Below are 25,103 nucleotides of genomic sequence, written 5' to 3'. Positions count from 1 at the left end.
AGCCCATGAGGTTGCCATCCCCCTGGTGGAATGAGCTCTCACTCCGTGGGGAAAAGCAAGACCACCAGTGAGATAGCTTCTATAATCCAGTGGGACAGCCTCCGTTTGGACAGAGCTCTACCTCTATTTGGATCAGCGAAGCAGACAAACAGCTGGTCACATAAACGCACATTCTGAGTGCGCTCAATGTAGGTGCGTAGCACACGCACTGGACAAAGAGAATGCTGCATCCTCTGCTCCTCAGATGCAAAAGGTGGGGAGCAAAAGCTCAGCAACTCAACTCCATTGAGCTATAAGATGCAGGCATGATCTTGGGAAAATAGGCAGCATTTGGATGCAATACGACCTTGTGGCCATCAGAAGAGAATTGTGTGCAGGAGGGATGCACAGAGAGTGCATGAAGGTCACCCACTCGCTTTGCCAAAGCCAAAGCGAGAAGTAATGCAGTCTTATACGAAAGAAATTTCATATCCACAGACTCAATGGGTTCAAGGGGGGCTACAAAGGGCCTCCAGCACCAAAGACAAGTCCCTAGCAGGGACACTGGACTTAAGCACGGGCCTCAGCCGGCGAACTCATTTCAGAAAACGTATGGCGAGGGGATGTGCACCTAGTGTCACCCGGTCAAAGCCAATATGACAAGCAGATAATAGCTGCTAAATAAACCTTAATTGTTGAAAATGAAAGGCCCTTATCCAGCAGCTCCTGCAGGAATGTCAAAACATCCACAATAGAGCACTGAAATGGGAGAATGTGATGGTCCTGGCACCATTGCTCGAAGGCTCGCCATTTGTAAGCATACAAGCCTCTAGTAGATGAGGCCCTAGCGCTCTGAATTGTCGCTATCACACTAGGTGGCAAACCCTTAGCAATCAAGTTTAACCTCTCAGCAGGTAAGCATGAAGGCGCATCAGATCTGGGCATGGATGAAACACTTCTCCTCCCGCCTGAGAGAGGAGATCCCTGCGGAGAGGAAGCTGCCAAGGACTCACTGCTAGCAGGCTGATTATCTCTGCATACCACGACCTTGTGGGCCACCAAGGGGCCACTAGAATCAGAGAGAGGGGGAATGCCGACGCACTCTCTCTAGAACTGGAGATATCATTTCCACTGGGGAAAATGCATACAGGAGCACGTCTGGCCATTGGTGCGCTAGCGCGTCCAAACCCAAGGGTGCATCGTGGTCGATTATGGAGAACCATGCATATGCAGGAACCATGCAGGAGCGCTGACGGGCATGGTTCCGGCTCGTCATCGGCTAATCCGTCAACGTAGTCCATGTGGTCAGCCCAGCTAATTGCGGGGACATAGACCGGAAAATCCTCGTCTTCGGACTCGGACGAAGCCGGGGCTCCAGACTCAGAAAGGAGAGGGTCATGCCGTGCGACAGCCGAGCGTCCCAGCACTTTTTCCACAAACGTCACCCGTCTTTCCAGGGTCGAGCGCCGGAGCTGGCGACATAACGCACAGGCTTCGGGCTCCGTCAACGCTCTCCTAGCATGGACGATCCCCAGGCAGACAGGGCAGGCATCGTGCTGGTCGCTGTCGTGCAAAGAGGAACTGCATCCCTGAGGGCAGGGGCGAACAGAAGATTTCTGCTTTGCTCGCTTCGGTTTAGAGTACATTCCAAAACACAAAGCAAAACGCTGCACGGGAAAAACTTGAAATTAGCGCTCCGCGGGCAGCCTACACACCAACTGCGCGGTGGAGGCTAACACCAACAGGGGCAGTTAAGCTAAGTTCAAGTCGGCAGACAACGGAGCTAACTAGCAGCAGCTAGCTAGCCCAACTCAGCAGAGGTGTTCTCAGCGAGGTGAAGAGCGTAAGAACTGAGGGATGACTGTGATGACAGCGGCTATATGTGCAGGCGGGGCCGTGCACGTGTCATCACACGTCATCTGCCTTAAAGGCGTGATTAAAGGTTTCTTCAGCCAGGACACGCGAGGGCGTGATATCCCATACTTATGTGTTGTACCGAGTGAATCGACTGAAAGGGAACTCTAAATTGCCCATAGGTGTGAATGTGATTGCGAATGGTTGTCTGTGTGTACTGGTGACCTGTCCAGGGTGTACCCTGCCTCTCGCGCTAAGACAGTTGGGATAGGCCCCTTAGGCTCCCCCTGCAACCCTTAAAAAGGGATAAGTGAGTGAATGAATGAATTACTGTTGTACATATTGGGGATTACTAACTAGCTTGATTAAGTCTCTATTTGCTACATGCCCTTGTTCAGACACCTAAATGCAGCTGTTAGCTAAGATGTTCAGCATGTTCATCAGTTATATAATGCTCTAAAAAACCAACCAAATCCCTGTATTATTGTAGGGTCTCTCCCACAAGACATTTGACGTGGCTGCTATTGTGTATGTTTCTGTATGTTTAGATTTGTTGAAATGGTCTTAAATCAATAATTATACCCTCTCAGCCATTTCACATCATTTCTTTGTAAAGAAAACAGATTCAGCCTTTAATGCTCAGACATCCATTTAAGACTTAATCAAAAGTAAAGTCTTTGTTGGTGTCTTTTTATGAATTCAGTGGGACAAAATAAATGTAAGCATCAAAATGTAACTTTCTATGGGGTCTTTTTGCAACAAAATACCTTCATATCTCATATTCAGAGAGCTGAAATTAATTTGGCTATGGTTAGAGAACATAGAAGGAACTTATTTGCAATTTTGTTTCACGGCTCCCGATCCAAGACCAATTCTCCACTTGTAGTTCACAGATATCAGGAGATGTGAATGCAGAGTAGATCTTTTAACTTGGGGAGAAAAGAGGTCCATGAGAGCCTTGTATAATGAGTTTCTTTTGAGAGGTTACTCTTAGAGAAAGTGTGAAATGAACAGCCAAACAGGAAGCCAATTTCAGCTTCCCTGAATGAAAGCCTTTAATCCAGGATGAATCCCCTTGATCTACAGTAGCTCAGGTAGACAGGCCACAGTACAAAGGAGCATCAACTAAATGCTCCTGCACCGTGATACAAGCTCTCCTCTGGTGAGCTTCACAAAGACATTGCGATGCAGCTCCGAAAACAAGTTAGCATTTAACTCTATCCCACCTCCCGCCTCTGTTGCACTTGTTTCTACTTTCACATCCGACTCCTCTGTTATTTTCTCATAGGTCAGAGAAAAGCTCCTAGAGAGCAGATGATGAGCTTCATTATTAAGCCGAGCAATTACATCCCTCCCGGCCCAGGCCGCAGCCAGGCGCTCCCTCTGTTTATTTCGTTAAGATAAGACAGATCGAGGTGGAATAGTAATGCAGCGCCTTGTAGCTCAGAGGGGAGGAGAGGTGGCATTTGGGAAGCAATAGGGGAGAGGGGATGGGCGATGCAGACCCACTTTCTGTTCTCCACGTATCATTCTTGATTAACCTCCAGAGCAGGAGAGCACAACAGAGCTGCAGATAGCTCCCCTCCGAATGAACCTGCCGCTGTCGGGCTGACTGTTCGGATGAACACAGCATGTCATGCTGAGTTCAAAGTGTATCTGTGTGTATGTGTGGATGCACACATACTTTTAATGACAAGGCCTGCTGATTGGTGGACGGAGAGATCTATTGGGAGGATCAGCCCTGAAGCCAGGAGTCTGATTTGCTGGTGTCACGTGATCACCAGGGATATGCCCGGTGGCACACTTAATCTATATAATTGCACTGATGAGATGCTCAGCAGAGGAAAACTTCCGTTTCCCACAGTCAGGCAGGTAAGAGTCACCCACAGGCGGGAGGAGATCATGTAAAATTGTGACACCTAAGCATGACTCAGCAGACAGATTTTCCTCCTTAGGGCACTGAAGCACTCCATTTGTACTGAGTCACCTTGACATCAAATGACCATTAGAGCCAAGCAATGAGACACATGAGCAGAGGGGAAAAAATGCTTCAGCTGGCAAGGACTTGATCAGCACTGTCCTCATAAGTCTTGGTGATGGCTACAGTGTCACCCGTTTACATTGCTCTTCTGTCCTCTAATTGCCCCTCGACACCCACATTTCTCAGCATCTAATCATCAGGAAATGTCATCAAGAATAAGCTGTGTATGTGTATGTGTGTGGGTAGTTAAGTAGATAAGGGAACCTGGCTGCTGTGAGGACGTGACCTTCAGGGGCAATTCGGGTAATGAAATCACAGGAAGGAAGTCCTGATGCCGGGGGCCCACCTGGTAACCCCTCTGTCAGGGCTGACACTGATGACCGCATCCTAAGTGAAACAAATGTGCCAATTAGGCAATTCATTCCTCACATCCTCTACCACACAACCACTGGCCTAATTTGTATTTGTCCCTTCATCTTTTTCCCCCATCACCTCCTCCTTCTCTCCCTCTCTTTGTCTCTGTCTCTCTCCTCCCTTCTCTTCCGCTTGGTGAATCTTTTCATCAGTACCCAAGGGCTGTTAGTGGCAGACAGACAGCTAATGTGCAGTGTGGCCCCACACTGGGAGGGCCAGCTCGTGCCACACATTAATTGCCTCTTTCAAGTCACGGATTTCCCCACAGGGTAAAATTGAAATAAATACATAAAAAAAGTTGGTGGTGGTGGTGGTGGGGGGGATGGATGTAGTGCGGTGTGGGAGGGTGCCAGGACTCGTGTCATCCCTTCAGTGACGGATGACTTTAATCATGAGAAATTAGACCCCATCCCCTGCCCTGCTCCTCTGACTCTCTGTTTTCTTATCTATCTAACGATGCTAGGCCGCTTAACCTCTGATGAAACCCCCCGTGTTAGAGGCCAGTGTTAAATTATACAGAAAAATCTGCAGGCCCTCAGTCGCACTGTAAAAAAAGAGAAATTCTCATTCTAACTTGGAGTGGCACAACTGGTTGAAATAGAAGTTCGGAAAAATACAAAATGAGAGAAATGATTACTATGTTATGACGTTCATTATCATTTTTATTCATGTCAATATATACCTGCAATCCATCATCCCTCAGGTCTGTGTGTCATTTCTATTTACCCAGTGTTTGCATGCCCACAGGCGCTTCCTATTTGCATCCAGCCTGAGTGTTGTTTATTATAAAGGGTGGCTGCCTGTGCTCTTCCTATAAATCCATCAGCCCAGCCCATTTTGCTGCGCTATGAATGTAATTTGCAAATGCAGCGATGCAGCTCCCTTACCAGGGTAGAAGCAGTAAAGCGTCACTAAGTTTGTAATTCATAATTAGTTTTCCTCTCTGTTGCTGGTAATTGGTTATAGCACATACTTTGACTGCCTAATGGCTTTAGCGTTAGTGGTTATACTGCCTAGTTGTGGCTAATCAGCAGGGTGGGCCTTGTAAAATGTAGCTGATCAGCAGTTATGTGTATTGCTGGGCTTTTTTAAGGGTGCTGAATCCAGATACAGGATCTGCTACTAAGATTTGCACGTTGAGGGTTCAGTATGCTCGAAACAAACAAAGTGTTGCTTCACCATGTCGAGCCAGTGCTCAAGACAGGAAGTGTGCAGTCTATTAATCTTATTTATCTGTCTTAGACCCATTGTTTTAGCATTTCTGCCCTTTAAACCAACTTTCTTCTGACAGGCTGCCCCTTGCAAGAAAAGGATGTGAATAGCAGGGCTTCTGTGTGTTCTGTGGATGTCTTCAGTCACTGACAGCATGAAGAGCCAGGAATAGAGAACCAAAGCATAATAGGGGTCCTTTAATAAATGTAATAAAGGACTTGTATAAATGTAGTATGTTTATAGTAAAGTATGTAAAATTTGAGTCGCCACAAGACAATTTAGTTAAATGGAAAACGGAGGTTTGCATGTGGTTAACACTGTGAAAATGTCTATTTTAACCCAAATCTAATTCTATTCAATTCGTTTTCATTTATATATTGCCAAATCACAACAACAGTAAACCTCAAGGCACTTTGTATTGAAAGGTAAAGTGACCAATTACTTGGCAACAGTAGGAAGAAAACACAGAGTGATGTGTTAGCTCAGAGAGTGAAAAGAGGTGTGTGAAGAAAAAACACTCAGTGAATCATGGGAAGGTCTATAGCAGCTTAGCTAAGGGAGGATTCAAAAACAAAAGTTTTAAGCCTAATCTTAAAAGTAGAGATGGTGTCTGAATCCAATCTGGGAGCTGGTTCCACAGAAAAGGGGCCTGAAAGCTCTGCCTCCTATTCTACTATTAAATACTCTAGAAACCACAAGTAAGGCTGCAGTCTGAGAGCTAAGTACTCTACTGGGGTGACACAGTACTATGAGGTCTGATTATTCCTTGTTGTAAGGAGAAGAATTTTAAATTTAATTGTGGATATAACATGAAGCCAATGAAGGGAAGCTAATATAGGAGAATTACCCTTTCTTTTTCTAGTCCCTGCCAGCATTCTTGCTGCAGTATTTTGGCTCAACTGAAGACTTTTAATGGAGGTTTTAGGACAACTTGATTATAATGAATTACAGTAGTCCAGCCTACAAGTAATTAATGTATGAACTAGTTTTTCAGCATCACTCTGAGCAGGATTTTTCTAGCTTTAGGGATATTGCACAAATGCAAGAAAGGAGTCCTACATATTTGTTTAACATGTGCATTCAACCACATATCCTGGTCAAAAAGATCTAACCTACAGCGTAAGCTATTCCATTAGTTTCTCAACTTTTAAGCCGCAGCATTTTGCTTGTTTGTTTTGTTTTTTTCTGTTTGTTTTTTGATCAGAGGGTGGACTACCAAGTCATCAGGAAAAGGTAGCAAACCTGGTTAGCATAGCTGCTAAGTAGTACAAAGCTACAGACTGATAAAGTGCTAAAATGTCTATCACCAAAACTCAAGAATAAACGTCTTGGGTGGGCTGTACCCCACATATTAAAATGCTCTAGAAGGTACCAACAGCACAAACATAGTCTAGTTTAGTAACACAGAACTAAGGCCTAGCACCCGATTGGAGCAGCCTGTGTTAGCAAACCTGTCCATTAACTTTAATCCCAAGCAGTATTTAAATCCCCCCACCGTAAAGCTCTGATGAAAGGGGAAACTACCCATAGAGGTCAAAGACCTTGTTTATAAAAGGCAGTTAACATGTTTTTAAGGCTAAAGTTTGGCACTTTACCATGAGAGTGTATGGGGATTGATTTGCTTTTTAACCTAACCATAAATGGCAAAGAGAGGAACTGCATTTTTTGGCTCTTCCATCTTTGGCTTCTTTTTATAGCCTCAAATAGGTAAATCAAGATAGCCATTTGATTAAACCAACCCTAACCCCTATATCCTATCCAAAGCTCTTCTGTTTGTCAGAAAATAAACTTTATTTTGAATACATGTCAACATAGCTATCAGTCATTATTTCCTGTGTTATTGGATTGCTTTAAATCTTGGGTCCATTTGTCTGCCCATTTAACATGGTGTTAAGTGGAATTGCTCTAGTGTGTTGTACTTAACTATGATGTTAGTGATATTTGCTGCAAACACTCCTCATATGAGTACTATATTACCACTCTTTGACAGGTGGAGTGGCTGAAAAATGAAGAGCTGGTGAGTTCCCTGACGGATGACAACATCGACACCCGAGCCGACCACAACCTCATCATCAACGAAGCGCGCCTGTCCGACTCAGGCAACTACACCTGTCTGGCCAGCAACATTGTGGCAAAGAGACGTAGCGCCACGGCAACTGTGATAGTCTTTGGTACGCCATCGTAGCAGCTGCTTATTGCCTGCTACAACACATTACAGAGTAGTGACACAATGTTTACATGGCACTTCAGATCAATTTGTTCGGCTTCCTGTGCCCCTATACACAAGTGATTAAGAGACCCGTCTCTGTGTTCCCACTGAAGAGCAATGTTTCCTCTTTATTCAGATGAATGTATTATTCAAACACTCAATTTACTGCCTCTCATTTAAAATCAATGTGTACTTTATGAAAGGAAATAAGCCAGTGTGTCTTAATCTCATTTAAAAGGAGTGTTGCTTATTAAGTATTTATTTGCCAGAGGCCTTCCAGAAACGTGGGTTCGCCAGCTTTGATAGCACTGCTGAGCAGAGAGAGAGAAAGACAGAGAGATCATAAAGTGCTTCAGTCACAACGCTAAGCGGTCGACTCCAAACCCGTCAACCAGTATGAGTCAGTGTCGCCTTTAGAAACGGCGTTTCCGTTTAATGGCTGCTTTCTTTGCTTTCGCATAGTTCCTTGTCTTTATCTTAATCCAAGTGCAAGAAACACTGAACTGAGCAATTACGAAACAGGGAGCTGTATATCCAGCGTATTGCGCTGTGCTCAATCTGCTCCTACCGTTATACATTGTTGCCTTGCACTGCCTCTGAGCCTGCATAATCATTAATAACCCCAGCAGCTCTTGTTAGAGTGTTTCACTATGCCAGAGTTCAGTAAAAAGTATTATTCATTGCCGTGCCCTCACTCTACTTCTTTTTCTTTTCTTAACTTTGCTGGACTCTCTCCAGTGAATGGCGGCTGGTCCCTGTGGACGGAGTGGTCGGCCTGTAATGCGCCATGTGGGCGGGGTGTCCAGAAGCGATCTCGGACCTGCACGAACCCGGCACCACTGAATGGCGGGGCCTTCTGCGAGGGCATGTCCGTACAGAAGATCACTTGCAACGCGCCCTGTCCAAGTTAGTTCTACTTCTCAGTTTTTGCTTAGATTAAGCACAGCTTAATGGGGCTGTGAAGATACAAAAAGTAGCTTTTGCTATGTGTCAAAAACTATTAATGCTTGGCTGAAAATAATTAAGCTGGTAAGTCCGACAAAAATGTTCACATTAAATGTTCTAATGATATTAGCGCATGATGACTTAATTATCTCCAATTCTAGCACTTCTGTTTTCAGTTGAATTTATTGCAAGGCTGTTTAATTCTATTTTAACAATAACAGTAACATTTAGCTATCGCTGACATGTAGAGTGACGTTAATAAGCTTCATTCGTGCCTCATTAGCATTGCAGGCAACCAATAAAGGGACTGCAGTGGTCAGTTCCAATAGTGGCTACACATTATTCCTTTGCCAATGAGAGAGAGCACTGCTATGCTCAAGAAACTACAAACAATAAAAAGAAGAAGGCAGATTTATGATGCAAAGTAAAGTGACTAACAGAAGCAGTGGTGAAAGAGGTTATATGACTCAGTGCCCAGCATGCAGTTCAGTGGGAGAAGGTGAGCTTAGGTGCTTGTTGAGAAAATGAATTTTTACCTTACAAGAGCAAACAGGGAGGGATTTTGTTGATCTGGGGAGGTTATCCTTTATGGTGAAGGATGCATCAACACACAGACATATCTGCAGAATTTAAATGGATACCTGTGACTGTTTCTTAAACAAAAGGCTGCTATTGAGTCAAAACTAGTTTCGTTGCTCTGGATAACCACAACAGGCAAATAATAATAATATTAAAATAATTAATAATACTCATAAATTTGTCTTGTGTTTTATACATATGTAAAAAAAAAAGCCCCAATGCACACACTTTTCAAATTCTTAAAATTTGAATAGCAGGCATTACGAAAAAAAAGTGTGTGTGTGTGTGTGTGTGTGTGTGTGGCAGGGGGGCACTTTACATGGACTTTTATGTAGAATATTCTTTGTCACCGACACATGATGTACTGGGATTATTCTCTTGTACAAACTGGCTCCTTTAATAGTCTAGACATCCCACTGTGCACTTAGGGTCATATGCAGTCCTGCAAAACAATAACAGCCTAAATCTTCATAAGTAATTCATAAGTGACTATCAGCTATTACAATATACAATTACAATTAGTTACTTTTTTTAACCAAACACTAAAAAAAAAGCAAATGGATCAGATTTACTAAAAGTGACCTTTGATCTTATGAGGCTGCAGGTATTTAAACTACACAAAAATATGTGGAAGTTTGTTCTTTAGGCTACCTGCACTGAATAATCCCCTTTGAACTTGTTGCAGCCTCCAACAGGTCTGCACACCTCCAGCAACTCATGGCCATAAACTGTAGTTTCTGTGCTCTGGTGTCTAGGACTGTTGTTGTTGGTGAAACATGGAACAAATCTGATCAGACTAAAAAAAAGCCAACTTAATCAATCAATTTTTTCCTCATAAAATACTGGGTTTCCTCATATTTGGCATGAGAGTATGAGAATGAAGGATGAAAGAAAGTTGGCAAAGCTTTAAACTGTAAAAATATAGTACACATGAAACACTGTTGATATATCGCATTGTCTGATGACATTAACAATAAAAGAAAGTAGAGTGATCAGCTCTGCTGCATCAGTTGCATGCAAGCTGAATTAACTGAATTTATTTTTGTTGAATAGCACTGAATACAGACCTGAGGCAGATGGAAATGTCATGCTTCTCAGGTGTTTAGTAATAACCAAACAAATTAAAATGTCAGAGAATCAGTACTGAAGTGGATATATCAGTCTGGACTAAACTGGGGGATGACTGACTGAACTTCTGATTTAGCCATTAAATTAATTAAACATTTTAAGTATTCGATGCTGACAAATGATCAGATTTATATATATATATATATATATATATATATATATATATATATATATATATATATAGAGAGAGAGAGAGAGAGAGAGAGAGAGAGAGAGAGAGAGAGAGAAGTCATGGATGATGGAGTATTGTCCATTACCTCTGCTAAGAGAAGAGAGATAATATCCTTACATAACATTTTTATTTGCTACAGAGACACTAACACCTAAAAATACATTTGCATGCTTCAAAAAGTACAATTTGGAGGAAATGCATTATAATCACTGCCCTAAATGTGCTTAAATCCAACTTTTAAATCAAATTGTTATGCCAATGAGTTCACAAACAGTATTGTGCATTAGCACTGAGAGAGTTGCTGTACAAATATTTCCTTCTTATGATGATAAAAAAAGGTAATTTCTTGCTAATTTGCCAGTGCAAATGTATGAATTTCTCATTCCATAGTCATTTTTAAGTGACAGGTTTGTTCAAGCATATATAGTTGGCCTTTAGCTCTGTACATTGTTAGTGAGATTATTTATATGCACATGTATTACAGATATGCGCAAATGCTCTAATCTTTGACATTTAAAATCAGCATGACAAAATGAGATATGTTTGATCTCTACATCCTGACAGGCCCAGTTATTTCTGCATGAGAGGGAAGTTGTAAATGAACTTCTTTTGTAGCCTAATCGAATGGCACCAAGTGAATACTCCGCTCAAACTTTCTTCTGTAATTACACATAAAACCCACACTCACAGATTGGTCATCACAAACTGATGTCAGTCATTGGTCATCATAGTTCAAGTCTGATGTATAAGTGAAAAAAGAGGAGCAAAGTAAAGAAGACAAAGGGAGTAGGTTGCTGTAATTGTTTTGCACATTTTGGTATTCCTTTATTGTGCAGCAATGCAAAATACTTAGGTGTGTACTTTTGCTTTTAATGTGCTAAAAGCAGTTCATTAGCAAAATATGTTCAAGTGTTTTGGAGTTTTCCCAATTTGGTCAACCTGTGGTGTGGAAATATACATTTAGGGTTGGCTTGGAAGATGCCAGACTAATAACTTATGCAGGAAAATGTTCTTGAAAATCAGAGAAGACAGATATGAATAGATTTCAGAATAAATTTATCACTTAAAGCCGTTTTAGCAGCAGTTTCGCACATCATCACATTCATTTTCACACGTGAACAGAAAAAAAAAGGTAATTCAGTTACAAGTATATGCCATGAGAGTTTTGTCTGGGAAGCTTCAGATGGACAGATGGAGACCGAAAGTTTGGTCCAGTTTAATGGCAACACCAGAGAAGGATCAAACATTGGAAGAAGAAGGAGAAGGGGCAGAAGTCAAGCAGAGAGAATTAGTCCAGATGAATACTCATTAGTTTGTAAAATAAGTTGAGGGAAAAACCAATTAGTTGTTTTTAATCTGGGATATGTAATGAAATGTTATTAACGGCACAAATTATACATTTTTAACCTTAATTTATATTCTATTCCTTCCTAGTTAAATTTACCCTTTTTAATTTTTCATATTTATTTCCTTTCTTATTCATAGCCTTTTCCTTTTTTGTTTTCTTTAGGTCACGAGCAGTTGTCCAAGCATTTCACTACATATCGTACTGTGTATGACTGTGTACGTGACAAATAAAATTTGAATTTGAATTTGAATTTGAAAGTATAATCAGAAACCTTTCATCAAAGTATTTGACATAGCGCAAAGAGAAACCAAAGTGACCTGGCCAGAAGGACAGATGAAATGCCATAATATCATCAGCACAGTGCTGTCAGTTTTTAAAAGTAATGAAAAAATAATCTGCTACGGTAGATTCCTATGAATGCTGTTTACTTTTTTTTTTTTTTTTTTGCCTGTCCCGTTTGGCTCTTTTGCCATCAGAATTATTGTCTAAAGGCGAAGAAAGATGCCCAACGGATTTACTTTACCAAATTGACCATCCCAGCCTTGCCGTAATGGTCCATTTGATTCACCTTTTATTGTTTATTTTATTTTCACTTGCTGAATACGGGACAGACTTGACTGGGGGAAAGAAAAGGGAGAAAGAAATGAATGCTGTTTACTTTGATGATGGTCTTTTTATGGTTTCTGCAGTGATTCACCTGTAGTACTCTGTCTTTTTTTAAACAAAATCTATAAGTCTCCATACAATCTTGAAGGCGTACCCAGAGATGCTGAGCACTTGTTGGCCCTTTTGGCTTCACTCTGAGGTCCATCTCATCCCAAACCATTTCCATTGGGTTTTGGTCAGGTGACTGTGGAGGCACTCCATCACTCTCCTTCTTGGCCAAATTGCCCTTACACAGCCTGGAGATGTGTTTGGGGTCATTGTCCTGTTGAAAAATAAATGATGGTAAACGCAAACCAGATGGGATGGCATGTCGCCGCAGGATGCTGTGGTAGCCATGCTGGTTCAGTGTGCCTTCAATTGGGAAAAATTCCCCAACAGTGTCACAAGCAAAGCACCCTGACAACATCACACCTCATTCTTCATTGTGGCAACCATGCATGTAGAGAACATCCGTTCACCTTTTCTGCGTCGCACAAAGTCACTGCAGGTGGAACCAGAGATTTCAAATTTGGACTTGTCAGACTAAAGCACAGATTTCCACTGGTTTAATGTCCAGTCCTTGTGTTTCTTGGCCCAAACAAATCTCTTCTGCTTGTTGCTTTTCCTTAGTAGTTTGACCATAAAGGCCTGATTCACACAGTCTCCTCAGAACAGTTGGTGTAGAGATGTGTCTGCTACTGGAACCCTGTGTGACATTTCTCTATTCTCTAATCTGAGGTGCTGTTAACTTCTGAGGCTGGTGACTCAAATGTATTCATCCTCAGCAGCAAAGGTGACTGTTGGTCTTCCTTTCCTGGGGCGGTCCTCATGTGAGACAGTTTAATCGTAGCCCCGGATGGTTTTTGTGACTGCACTTGAGGACACATTCAAAGTTTTAGCAATTTTCCGGATTGACTGACTGTCAGTTCTTACAGTATTGATGGACTGTCGTTTCTCTTCACTCAGCTGATTGGTTCTTGCCATAATTTGATTTCTAACAGCTGTCCAATAGGGTTGTCAGCTGTGTACTAACTAACCTGACTTCCGCAGAAAACAACCGATATTCTCAACCCCACTAAGAAGGCAAGAAATTTCACAACTGAACCCTGACAACACCTGAGCAAACGGTGGTTATTTTCAGGAATCAAAACTATAAGATATATTTAGATATATTGAGTTATTTATCAATTCTTTATTTACTACATAATTCCATGCTTCTTGCTTCGTATTTTGTAGATAATCCGGCATTCTGACATCCTGAATCAGGTTCATTTGCTTGTATTTAGTAAACAGTCATTTTCAGTTTGAAACAGCAGGGCTTGGCTGCATAATGAAAAGTTGGAACAAAACAGATTTTAAATGATACATTCTGATCCATAACAATAACTAAATTCTTATATGTATGTTGTCACCTTTTCAATTTCTGCACTTTAAGCTGTTCTGATCTTAGAAAGATTCTATATTAACTTTTTGCTATTTGAAAATAGCGTGCAATTTATTGCTGGTGACTTTTTTGAGCTATTGCATTACTGGATATGTTCTGCCAGGTTATTACCTCTTCTTTCAGCGGAGCTACAGTTTGCCCTGCAACATGCCCAGCGGAGGGGATTTAAGTCATATGTCTCTTTCTTGCTGGAAAATAAAGTAACAGTTCTAGTGAATGAGGTGTTATGTGTTTCTCACAGACAAGGCTATGTGTAAACACTCTGGATCCCATCATTACCATCAATGGCTTTCAGCAGTTGAGGCGGATAGAAATAAATCCGAGAGTGCAATGAAAAAGACACAAGGCACAACAAATGGTACCATTTTTGTCATGTCACTGTCTCACCAGGGCTAACACTCAACTAATTAATCAAATTAAGCTACATCTATAGAAGAAGTAGCTTAATTCTGCACTCCAATTGCCCAATGACCATATTATTTAATATCCAAGAGACATAGTTATTCTGTCCCAATACATTTTTTTTTTCATTTTTGCAATATCCTAAAACTATCAGTACATAGTATGCAAGCAGACTTTTTTCAAACCACTGTTCTCTGTCCCAGCCACACTGATCAGATCAAAGTTCAAGTAAAACTTCGCATTTTAGTGCAGGAGAAAAAAACACTTGATGGTGTTACTAATCAATAATAGTGGCTCTGCCTCAGTTTTTGAAGGTCTGGCTTTCAGAGTTGGCTTTCTGGCTTTCCTGCCTTGCAGGATGAAACAGAAATTGGGCTTTTTGGACAATGGCTGATGTGTGTGTTTTGAAGTTTCCAACTTCCTGCCTCTTGCTACCAATTAAAGCTGTCAGCCTTAAATGCAGCCTTTAAGAGATGGAGAGAACGGTGGGTTGTTTTAACAGCATGCTGTTTACGGGGAAAAATAATTAAGTTCAAAAATGGAGGAAAGAAAATCTCCCTCCTCAGCAGAGATAAGCAGGCCTGTGCCGCTACCATGGCCTGGAGCCCCGACATGATGGTTGAAGTTGTATGTGGGCCAGGTACAGAAGTGCATTTTGCCCTTTTATCAGGGTTGAACCTAGTCTTTGTGTAGAAAAAACAGACTTGAGTGAAGCAGAAGACCCTGCGAACCTGTCTTGAGCTGCTGATTGACAAGTGCGTCCAGTTTTGACAGGGCACCCCAGATCATTACCTCAATGATGTTCTGAATGCACAAGGATAGTTGCTGCAGCATGATGAGGCAGACAGCCAAGGTAGATTGCAAAGAGAAGAGAAAATACACAGAAATGGAGCCCCTGTTTCCATTTGGAAAAAACAGCTTTTTAAAGTTAAGTTAATAGAAATTCTGCACTGCAGTGCACAAACTCAGAGTGGATGCTGCTTTCACATTGCTCGTGTATGGCACAGGCATGTATGGTTAATTTATCCTTGTTTAATATCTTTATTATACCACAGTGTCATAGTCAGATGATAAAAACGTTATTGTTTTTAAACACTTAACAACAAACAGAAATCTCGCATGGCATTCCAGGAATGTGCTGGAGTCACTTACCCAGTTTGGGGGTCACAGCCTCGGGTGCTACGATTACTACTTGGACAGCTGTTGCTTTCACCCTCCATATATTGTCTAGCTCCTCTCCCAGCACTTGGTATTTCTCAAGCTTCTTGTATTCCTTTTTCCTGATGTTACTATCACTTGGTTTAACAATATCTATCACTACGGCCTTCTTCATCTGCTTGTCTACCAGTACATTGTCAGCCATCACCATTTTGTCCATCTGTATCTGGAATTCCCACACGATATTGCCCAAGCTATATCCCATTTTGATCTCAGGACTTCTAGCCCCCCATACTCTGCACAGATGTTCTAATACACTATGCCGGCCACTTGGTTATGGTGTCCCTACTATTACGTATTGTATTGTCTCAGGGACATCTTTGCACAGTCTGCATCTGGGGAGGTAGAGCCCAGCGTCTAATGATCTTGTACTTAGAGTTTGTTCTTGGGTTGCCATAATTACCACCTATGTGTTTTCTCTTAGTCCAAATTTGTCCAGTCATTGGTAGGGTTTTTCAATATCACCCACTATCGTACATGCCATATAGTAGCCAGTATTGTTAATGATCTGAAGGGTTCAGGTATATACAGAACAGTGTGGACAGAACATCTCCTTGTTAAATCCCACACTTGATAGTGACCTGGCTTGAAGTTGGCCTCTAAGTGTTGTTCACCACATCCCTATGAAATTCCTGATGATGACCTGTCAAGTCTTGTTGACCTATTGTTCAAAGCATTCTAGGATCAATGTGTTAGGCACTGAGTCACAGGCTTTCTTCTTGTAGTCAGTCCAGGTGGTGCAAAGGTTGGTCAATCTGGTTTTGCAGTATTGAGTGACATCTCCATCAATCAGTAGCTGGTGTTATTTTTCTTGGTGCTTGTTTACCCATTCTCTGAGGGTGGGGATGACAGTATCTCCCCTCTGACCTGACGTCCTGGCTACCCCTTCCCATAGAGTTTGTGTTGTACCTTGTCAATCTGTAATCACCATTATATATCTTTTGGAGCAGTATATGCAGTCATGCATTTTCTTTAAGGAAAACCTGTCTTATAATTTCTGATGTTTATTTTGGAAGTGTAAAATTAAAATAAAAAACAGCTAAATAACAATATAAAACTTCCCTACATTACCATAAGTTACCTGAAAAAGGTAAGCTTATAATGCTAACCATGTTAACAATATGGCTGCTGAAACTTGAAAGAAGTCCAAAAAACCCCAATAACAATACATATACAATACAAACTGGAATTAACTCTCCCATTCTCTTCATACCAGTGCCTCTGCCTAATTATTCTATCCATGCACTTCCTCTAAACCAGAGGGTCCTGAAATGTTCTGCACTGGATAAAAACAAATAACACGTGCTACCTCCAGTGCATCCAGAACATTATCTGATGGGACAAAGTGCCAAACATCACAAGCCTAGAAATAATGCACATGTACACCCAGCCAAAAAGACACACATGTGTGGTTACATGGTGTGAATAGAGAGTATCAGGATCCCCTAGGCTCTCCTCTGAAGAAAAGTTGATCTGGTAATAAAATCCCAAAGACAGACCCCAACTGCACTGTGGAGATGGCTGTAATACCAGAAGGCTCTGAGCATTGTACCTGGGAAGCTGTGGCCCAGCAAGGACAACTCAAAAAGCCTCTCCAAGTTAGAAAAGACACTAGTCATGTGAGGCAAAGAGACACACAACAAATTCAGCTGTAAACTGCTGAATTCTTCCACAAAAATTACTATAACATGAAATCAAAGTAAAATCCCTTTTTGCCAGTGACTTTTGGCAAATTAAAGACAAACCTTATCATTTCAAAGAAATATAAATCATTATTTTAGTTCTAAGTTCCAAGATACATTTCTAAGTCATTAGAATATCTCCTTGCATCTTTTTATCACTCCTGGGTCTCATTTGGTTTGGTGTGTCCTGCAAGTTTTCATAGTTAGCCAATATTAGGGAACATTAAGTACTTGCTGCTAACAAAGTAAACACTTAGGACATTACTGTATTATTTAGCAGAAGATGTCTGACACATCACTTCTTGGCCCAGACAAGTGTAATGTTGCATGAGTATAATTTTCACATCCGTCATTGACTAAGCAGAAAACCAGCAATTTGTGAGCTTATCTTGTAACGGGCACAAGCAGTGACTGTAATTTCTTAAATGTCAGACAGTGTTACATACATGCCCTTTTCTCTCTTTTTCCTCTGTATTATAAAAAATTTGCAAAGTGAACCAGTGATGCTAATACTTTGGTACTTTCACTATGGTGGTGTACCTAATGGCTCACACACTAGAGTAAAAATAGGACAGCAACCTCACTACAAGTAGTCAAAATTTGTTGTTTCCCGTCGATTGCACTGAAAGTTTTTACTGTCACCAGTGGTTGGGCTTGCAGCACCCTCGGCCTCTCGACAACCACCTTTGATTGCAAACTAATCACGAAGGTTGCCTGGTTAGTTGTTAATTTAAAAAGACAGAAAGACTGCCAACACACTGCAATCAATCTGTACTTTTCTAATGAGCCCAACTCGTCAGTGATTGTCTCTACAGTAGGGGAGTCATCTCAGCTGGTTGCATTCTGGTTAAATTTCTATTTAAAAGTACGTTTACTGAGTGCCATGTCATTTTGCACAAGTTGCAATCCTTCAGCAACTACATCATAGTCTACTGACTCCCTCTTATCCCGTTTTTTAGACGAGTGGTCATAGACCTGGTCTATGTCTTTAAAGCAATCATTTCTAAGGCAATGAGATCAGAAATTCAAACAGTCACAGTCATTTTGGTTATTCCAGCCACTGTTTTCCCTGGCTGTAAAATAAAATAAATTTAAGAAATGATCTCTCTTCAAACGTGCTTTGAAAGTCTGCTGCCACTGCAGGGTTTAGAATCCAAGTTACTGAACACAAAATATTTATACATCAATGTATTATATATTGTCTGTTTATGTAATATGATAGAAGCTAAATCTACTGCCGGTTCATAAAAACTTCAAAAGTTGCTTGCTTCTGATAAACACAGAACTGTTTCAATGAAATAAAATGTTGTGTTGTGTTTGTAATTAAGTTCAACCAGAAGATCTGGTAAAACTGAAAAAGAAAGGGACACGCATGCTCTAAAAATATCACCAAAACAAAATGAATGAGAATTTATATGTAGCCAATTTAAGAAACTAGACATTGCCGAAAAACAACATAAAATTACCAGAAAGGGCAAGTTATGAAGCCAAAATGTTGCAAGTGCTACAGTTTGTCAAACTCTCTCTATTGTTTACCAGTTGGCAAATGAGCTCATTCAACAGAATCAGAGCAAGAAGTCATAGGGGAAACAATACGCAAACAATGACTAGTGTTTGTGGTCAAACTCAGAAGCACTCAGCGTTCTCTCCCCAACATACAAACACCTTGTTTGCATTACAAGTAGGTGAGAAAAACCCACAAACAATTGCAGTGTGTAGGTAGGGCCTGTGGAACTTCACAAAGGAAAATTACCTTCTTCATCGCCCACAAGACTGTATTATGGGTATCGCCGCTGCTGCCAAAAAATCTTCAGGCGCCATATGGTCTCCCTGTATTTGTTAAGCTAAGCATGATGAGGCCCTCCTTGATCAGATGACAGAGCATGGTGGAAGAATCCCATCTATTAGCATGCACCAGGCTGCCTTGGTTTCATAGCCTTGCATGAAACTCCATTATATAAACAGGCCTTGGGGTTAATGGGGAGAAAGTGTCTCTCTCAAGCTGTACCAACAGACCAGCACTTGTATTTGTGAATCATACTGAATCCATGTGTTTAGTTGAGCTTGCTGTAGAAACATGTACATTTTTAAATTTGTGTATGTGTTTTACCAAAGGGAAAATTAGTCTTTATCTTAAAGGAAGATGGACATTTTGTTCAATATGCTTTCTTTCCAAATGAGAGAGAAGATGAGCTTGATGGCAGGCGAGGGATGTGTCACTTCCTATTTTCTTTATAGCAGACTATATTTATCTATTATCATTTATTTTACTGAGCAGAGACCTCAAAAAGTCCATAGCATGGACTCTACTTTCTGAAAAAAAGAAATATTAATCAAAAATAAGAAGTAATCAATCAATCGATTGAGCCTTTCATTTGTCACATACAATGTTTACACCTGCAGTGAAATTGGACACCCCCCAGGCCACACATACATAGCAAAGACATGACGTGGGAAGACATGATCATCAATATAACTAATAAACCAACGCATAAATGGCAAATATTGTTTAGTATTGTCAAATGTATTTAAGACACTTTTTTTAACCAAACAATGTCATTGAGAATGTAGCTTATTTAGCTTATTTCTTCAGAAACATATTTTTAGGAAAGTTGGTTGGCAATTTGGCCTGGAACATAGTAGTGAGTCCTCAACAAATAGGACTGAATCAATCCGTTTGCCCCTTTTTTCAGACAAATAAACAAAAAATTGAATCTGCATTTTAATAAATACAGTATTGATAATATGTCCCAAGTGAAATCCTAGCTTTCTGGTAATACACATTGATTTGTCAGTTAAGGACACATGCCCTCAGTGGCCCAGTAACTAGATGCTAAGAGTAACTAGTAAGTAATTAGAATGAAGAAGAATTCTAAAAATATGTAGAATAAGCAGCTGTTTTCTGCTGCTGCTCCTCTACCTGAGACTATTAAAATAGTGTCATAAAGTATTCCCAACATTATCTAATGGTGCTATGGCAAGAAACCTATTATGCTATATTATTATACCACACTTTAATAAAAACCTATAAAAATCTAAAGCTGTATCTGTATTTATTATTGTGACCTCTTAATTTAAATTTGCAAATGCTCATCTTACTGTGGGCTTGTTGTATTCTACTGGCTGATTCAGAACAGATTTTTTTTGCTGTTGTGCGGTACATTGCCCTGCCAAGGGAGTGCTGTTGCCTCTTTGGGGAGACAACAGAACATTGGAGTGTAATAAGATGATCAATTTTAAAGTTTAGGTGTAAGTGGTTTTAATGTGTAAAGAAAGAAAATCAGTTTAAAGCATCATAAGCCTGCATAAACTGTGAACTGTCTCAAAAAGTACTCTATGAAAGTCCCTTGAGTTCTTCAGTATTTAGAAGTCCTTTGATTGAGCGTGTATAACAATGTTTTTCCCTGTCTTTTTTCTAATGATAATTAGGCTGTTTCAGGAACTCCAGGAACAATTTTATTATGCAGCCTCATTTTGATTCCATTAATGTTACTGCATTATTTGACTCTTACCGTTTCAAAGAAATAGCCCCCTAGCATAGACTGAAACCCTTCACTTCTTAACAAGGTTTTTATTGTGAACCAATTAAACTCCTACCAAAATGGCACGAGTGCACTGTTTATATTATATATGTATTATTTATTAAAGTTAATTAGGATGCACATTATATGCCATTAATTTGAAATATACCATTTATTGAAATCACTTAAGACATCTAATCTTAATATTAATCAAAGTACATTGTAACTTGTCACTGGTGATTGCACTGAAAGTTTTTACCGTCAATCACTGATGTGGGATGGTGCCAGTCTTTGTCTTTCTGTTTTGCCTTTGTGCTAACCCTTCTGTGATATCTACATCCCTATATTGTAGTTGATGGAGGCTGGAATGAGTGGAGCCAGTGGACAGTGTGCAGCAGTCAGTGTGAGAGGCAGCGAACTCGGGAATGCAACTCCCCAATACCCAGACACCGAGGCAAAATGTGCGAAGGGAACAGTGAGGCCACTGAGAACTGCACAGATGGACTGTGTACCCAGAGTAAGGCCTTTCTCTCTACTGTCATCATCATTTTTCTATTTTTTTTCCCCAACATTATCATTATCATATATACACTTACTATAACATGGCAAGTCATCGCAAGCGTGCTTGAAGAGGAGGTGTGAATTGAAAAAGAAGCCACAGTGTGGACTGACACAGATTCCCAGTCCATGATAATGTCACCACTCTTTCTTCTGTACACTGCTCCCTTGACCTGTCATGAGTCAGCCAGTCACTACTTTCAAATAATGTTTGATGTGTGAAATATAATTTCATTATTACTTTGGTATGAAGTGATTTAAAATCAAATGAGCTGGTCCCAGTAACAAGTTAAATAAGCTGTAAATGTAATTAATAAATCTAAACCTTGCTTCTATGCACAAGTGTGCAAGTAATGCTAATTCAGCTTTACGCAGACTATTGCATGACTTCTGTCCATTTGGTCCATTCTACCACAGATCCTTAGCTTTTATCAGTTTTTTTATGTTTGAAAACAGATATTGGAGAAACATAGTAGATAAATCGAGATACATTCATTAATACCAGCTTGACTTGGATTGCTTGTAAATGTTTACACTCAATCTTAACACTGAAAAACACTGTAGCTTTTTTCTATCAGTCAACTTGGCAGCTCCAGTGTAACAACAGCCAAAAACAATTGCCAAAATGTGAGTTAGCATCATTGTAAAATGGACTATATAAACATATTATGATACAGGAACCTTTCTTTGTGCAAGTACATCACTAAAAACTTTCAGAGTACTTTTTATTTATTTCTTTTGGGGGTTTTTTTTTGTTTTTTTTAAGTACTCTGGCTATTTGCTGCTATCATAAATAAGCATGATATAAACATACATATAAACTTAGTACATTTCATTTCTTTTGTTGTACTAACTTTTCTTGGCAAGAAAAGCAACCACCTGTTTTTTGGTGCCACAATTGTAAGGAAATTGCATTTGTGGGTTTAGCAGCAGAGTTGCACCCACGAATAAGAGACCAAATGCTCTCTGCTAATGCCAGAGAACTATTTCTGCTATTGAGTCTTGTTTGGTGCTGTGTATGGGATTTGTTAAGAAGTCTGAAGAAACCAGACATACTGGCAGTTTAATCATTCATTCATTTATCAAGCAGGGGCCTCCTTTGGATGTGGAGAAACCATTTATAACCACAATAGCCCGGCACTTCCTCCTCATGCTGGTCACCAGCTGTGGAATAGCATCTCATTTTTCAACCAGCGTTTGTCATCAGTCAGTCATGTCAGTTGTGCTGGTCACTCTGACATCAACAACATACATAGCTGATCCTACAAGTGTTCAATGGGGTTGAAGTGAAGACTATAGGTCAGTCCATCCTCCTCTACTTGTCTGGGTAGAGAGCTTTTGTCCATACCCTCCTGCAAACCTTTACTGCAAAACTGTGGAAGATTCTTCTTGTGGTGAACTCTCCTGGGGACACCCACTTCGCGATGTCCCTGGCATCTTCAAAAGAAGAGTCAGTAGCAGAATAAGCTGTTTGGCATTGGCAGAGATTGGCAGGTTTTCATAGGCACAACCCACATAGTCAACTCTGCTGCTTTACCCAGAAATGCATTTTCCTTACAAATGTGGCACCATTTAGGGGAAATAAGAAGTCTTTCCAACTCTATAAGATTTACTGACAATAAGCACAGTTACAACAAAGAAATAATTGCATTCTACAAGGTTTAGGAGTGTGTTTATGGAAATTTTTAACCATTCTTCCAGAAGCATGTTTGTGCGGTGGATAAGAAAGCTGGGCTCACAGTATCCGCTCTAATTTTTCCCAAAGGTGTTTTATTGCTTTGCGTTCAGGACTCACAAATCATAGTCACTCATTTATGCACCTTGCTTTGTGCACTGGTTTGCAGTCATCTTGGAACAGAAAGGAGCCATTCTCAAACTATTCCCACAAAGTTGGGAGCATGAAATTGTCCAAAATATCTTGGTATGTTGAAGCATTAAGAGTTCCTTGCACTGGAACTAAGGAGCTGAGCCCAGCTCCTAAAAAATAACCCCAGACCACAATCCCCCCCTCCACCAAACTTTACACTTGGCACACTGCAATCTTACATCTACTGTTCTCCTGGCAACCACCATCCATGAGAATGCCTGACAGAGAAGCGTGATTCCTCACTCTAGAGAATGTGTCTTTACTGTTCTAGGGTCCAGTGGCGATGTGCTTTACACAACTGCAGCTGAAGCTTTGCATTGCACTTTGTGTTGCAAGTCCTGGATGCAACAGCTTAGCCATAGAAATGCATTCTGAAGGTCTCTACTGACTGTTCTTGAACGAATCTGAAGGCCACATGAAGTTTGTGAGGTTTGTAGCGATTGACTCTGCAGAAAGTTGGCGACCTCTGCTCAGTCTGCTCCTCATCATCTGCCGACCCCTCTCTGTGATTTTACATGGCCTACAACTTCGTGGTTGACTTGCTGTTATTCCCAGTACCACTAACAGTTGACTGTGGAAAATTTAGAAGTGAGAAAATTTCAAAACTGGACTTGTTGCATAGGTGACATCCTATTATGGTACCACTCTGTAGAGTGACCCATTCTTTTAAAAATGTTTGTAGAAGCTGCCTGAATGCCTGGCGCTTGATTTTGTTTTACACCTGCAGCCATGGAAACGATTGTAACACCTGAATTCAGTGAGTTCCTTTGGGTCTGGTGGGAGTGAGGCCAGAGTGGACCTGGCTTGTTCCAGTGCATCCTGCAAAAGCTCACAATAGGCCTCCTTTTGTGTTCTTGGTGGATTCTGAGCAGTTTTTTTTGTGCAGCATGCATTTGGTACATTGTATCCCCCAAAAGAATGTTGTTGCCAGTTTGGGGAAGGCAACAGAACACTGCAATGCAATAAGATAATCATTTTAGACAGTTAGACAGTGGTCTTAATTAGAGCTGGGCGATAGAACGATAACGATATGTATCGCGATATAACTTTTACTCGATAGAGAAATTAAGCTATCGCGATAGACCTCGCCGCTCTTGTCCTCTTAAAAAAAAAAAAAAAAAAAGGTCAGCCAATCTAAATTAAGTAGCGCAGAGCCGAACCAATCACAGCCGCAGCGTCACGTCGCATGACTTGTTACGTACAGCACAAGTGCCAAGCCGCACGTGTGTTTGTTTGGGAAGCAGCCAGCGGGTAATGGAGGAAATGAGTGTGCCGATTAGAAAAATCAACCGAGCGTGACCGAAGAGAAAACAGATGATGGTTCCAATGCCGGAGAGATTGTCGAACGGAAGAGCCAAAGAAGTTCCGTAGTGTGAAGGTATTTCGGCTATTTCAAGTCTGACAAAAAACAGAGTAGCGTGCACTGTAAATTGTGCCGAAAGCAAGTCTGGAAATACAATAAACTGGTGCATGCGTCACACTGTGCGCCACGTTATTGTTTCGGTGAAATGAATTTCTACAATACTGTTACTGTTAATTCTACTCTCTGCAGTGTTTAAATGCTCACATATACACACAGTTACTGTCCCTCCACACATACGACTCGGTTCTGCTTCTATGCCCCAGCTTTGTTTACTTTTTCCCACTGAGGCTTCTAGACTTCTGATTGGCCAACATTTCTGCACGGTTAGGAATCTAGCGCCACCTGCTGCTTTGGCATGTTCATAGCAGCGTTTTCCTTCATTTCTGCCTTTATGTGTGGACGGGATTATTTTTTAAAACGAAAACGGAAAATCTCCGTTTTCAAAAATACCCGTGTACGTGTGGACGTAGCCTCAGTCTCTGACTGGAAGCGCTAATTCGTCATTCGGCTTTTGTCAGACTAAAGTAACTGTTAAAACTGTTTGAAAAGCTAAGCTATACAACAAGGAGAGATTGAGAATTT

At 40.9% G+C, this 25,103-nt stretch overlaps 1 protein-coding gene across 2 annotated transcripts in view; it reads left to right on the top strand.

Annotated features, from left to right (window-relative positions):
- The window catches only part of LOC146696509 (netrin receptor UNC5D-like), a 286,577-nt gene that overhangs the window by 165,173 nt on the left and 96,301 nt on the right, over positions 1-25,103 (top strand). For both annotated transcript variants that reach the window (XM_085474633.1, XM_085474632.1), the window contains exons 5-7: positions 7,431-7,611; positions 8,388-8,555; positions 21,086-21,250. In XM_085474633.1, the coding sequence (XP_085330759.1) occupies positions 7,431-7,611; positions 8,388-8,555; positions 21,086-21,250 (514 nt within the window). The remainder of the gene's footprint in view (positions 1-7,430; positions 7,612-8,387; positions 8,556-21,085; positions 21,251-25,103) is intronic.

Source organism: Copadichromis virginalis, linkage group LG12 (genome assembly GCF_057382275.1).
Source record: "Copadichromis virginalis isolate Kocher_CV1m ecotype Utaka linkage group LG12, C_Virginalis_male_GT1.1, whole genome shotgun sequence".
NCBI classification, from domain to species: domain Eukaryota; kingdom Metazoa; phylum Chordata; class Actinopteri; order Cichliformes; family Cichlidae; genus Copadichromis; species Copadichromis virginalis.
Note: the sequence above shows the minus strand (reverse complement) of the source record. Positions and strands in the feature narration are given on the sequence as shown.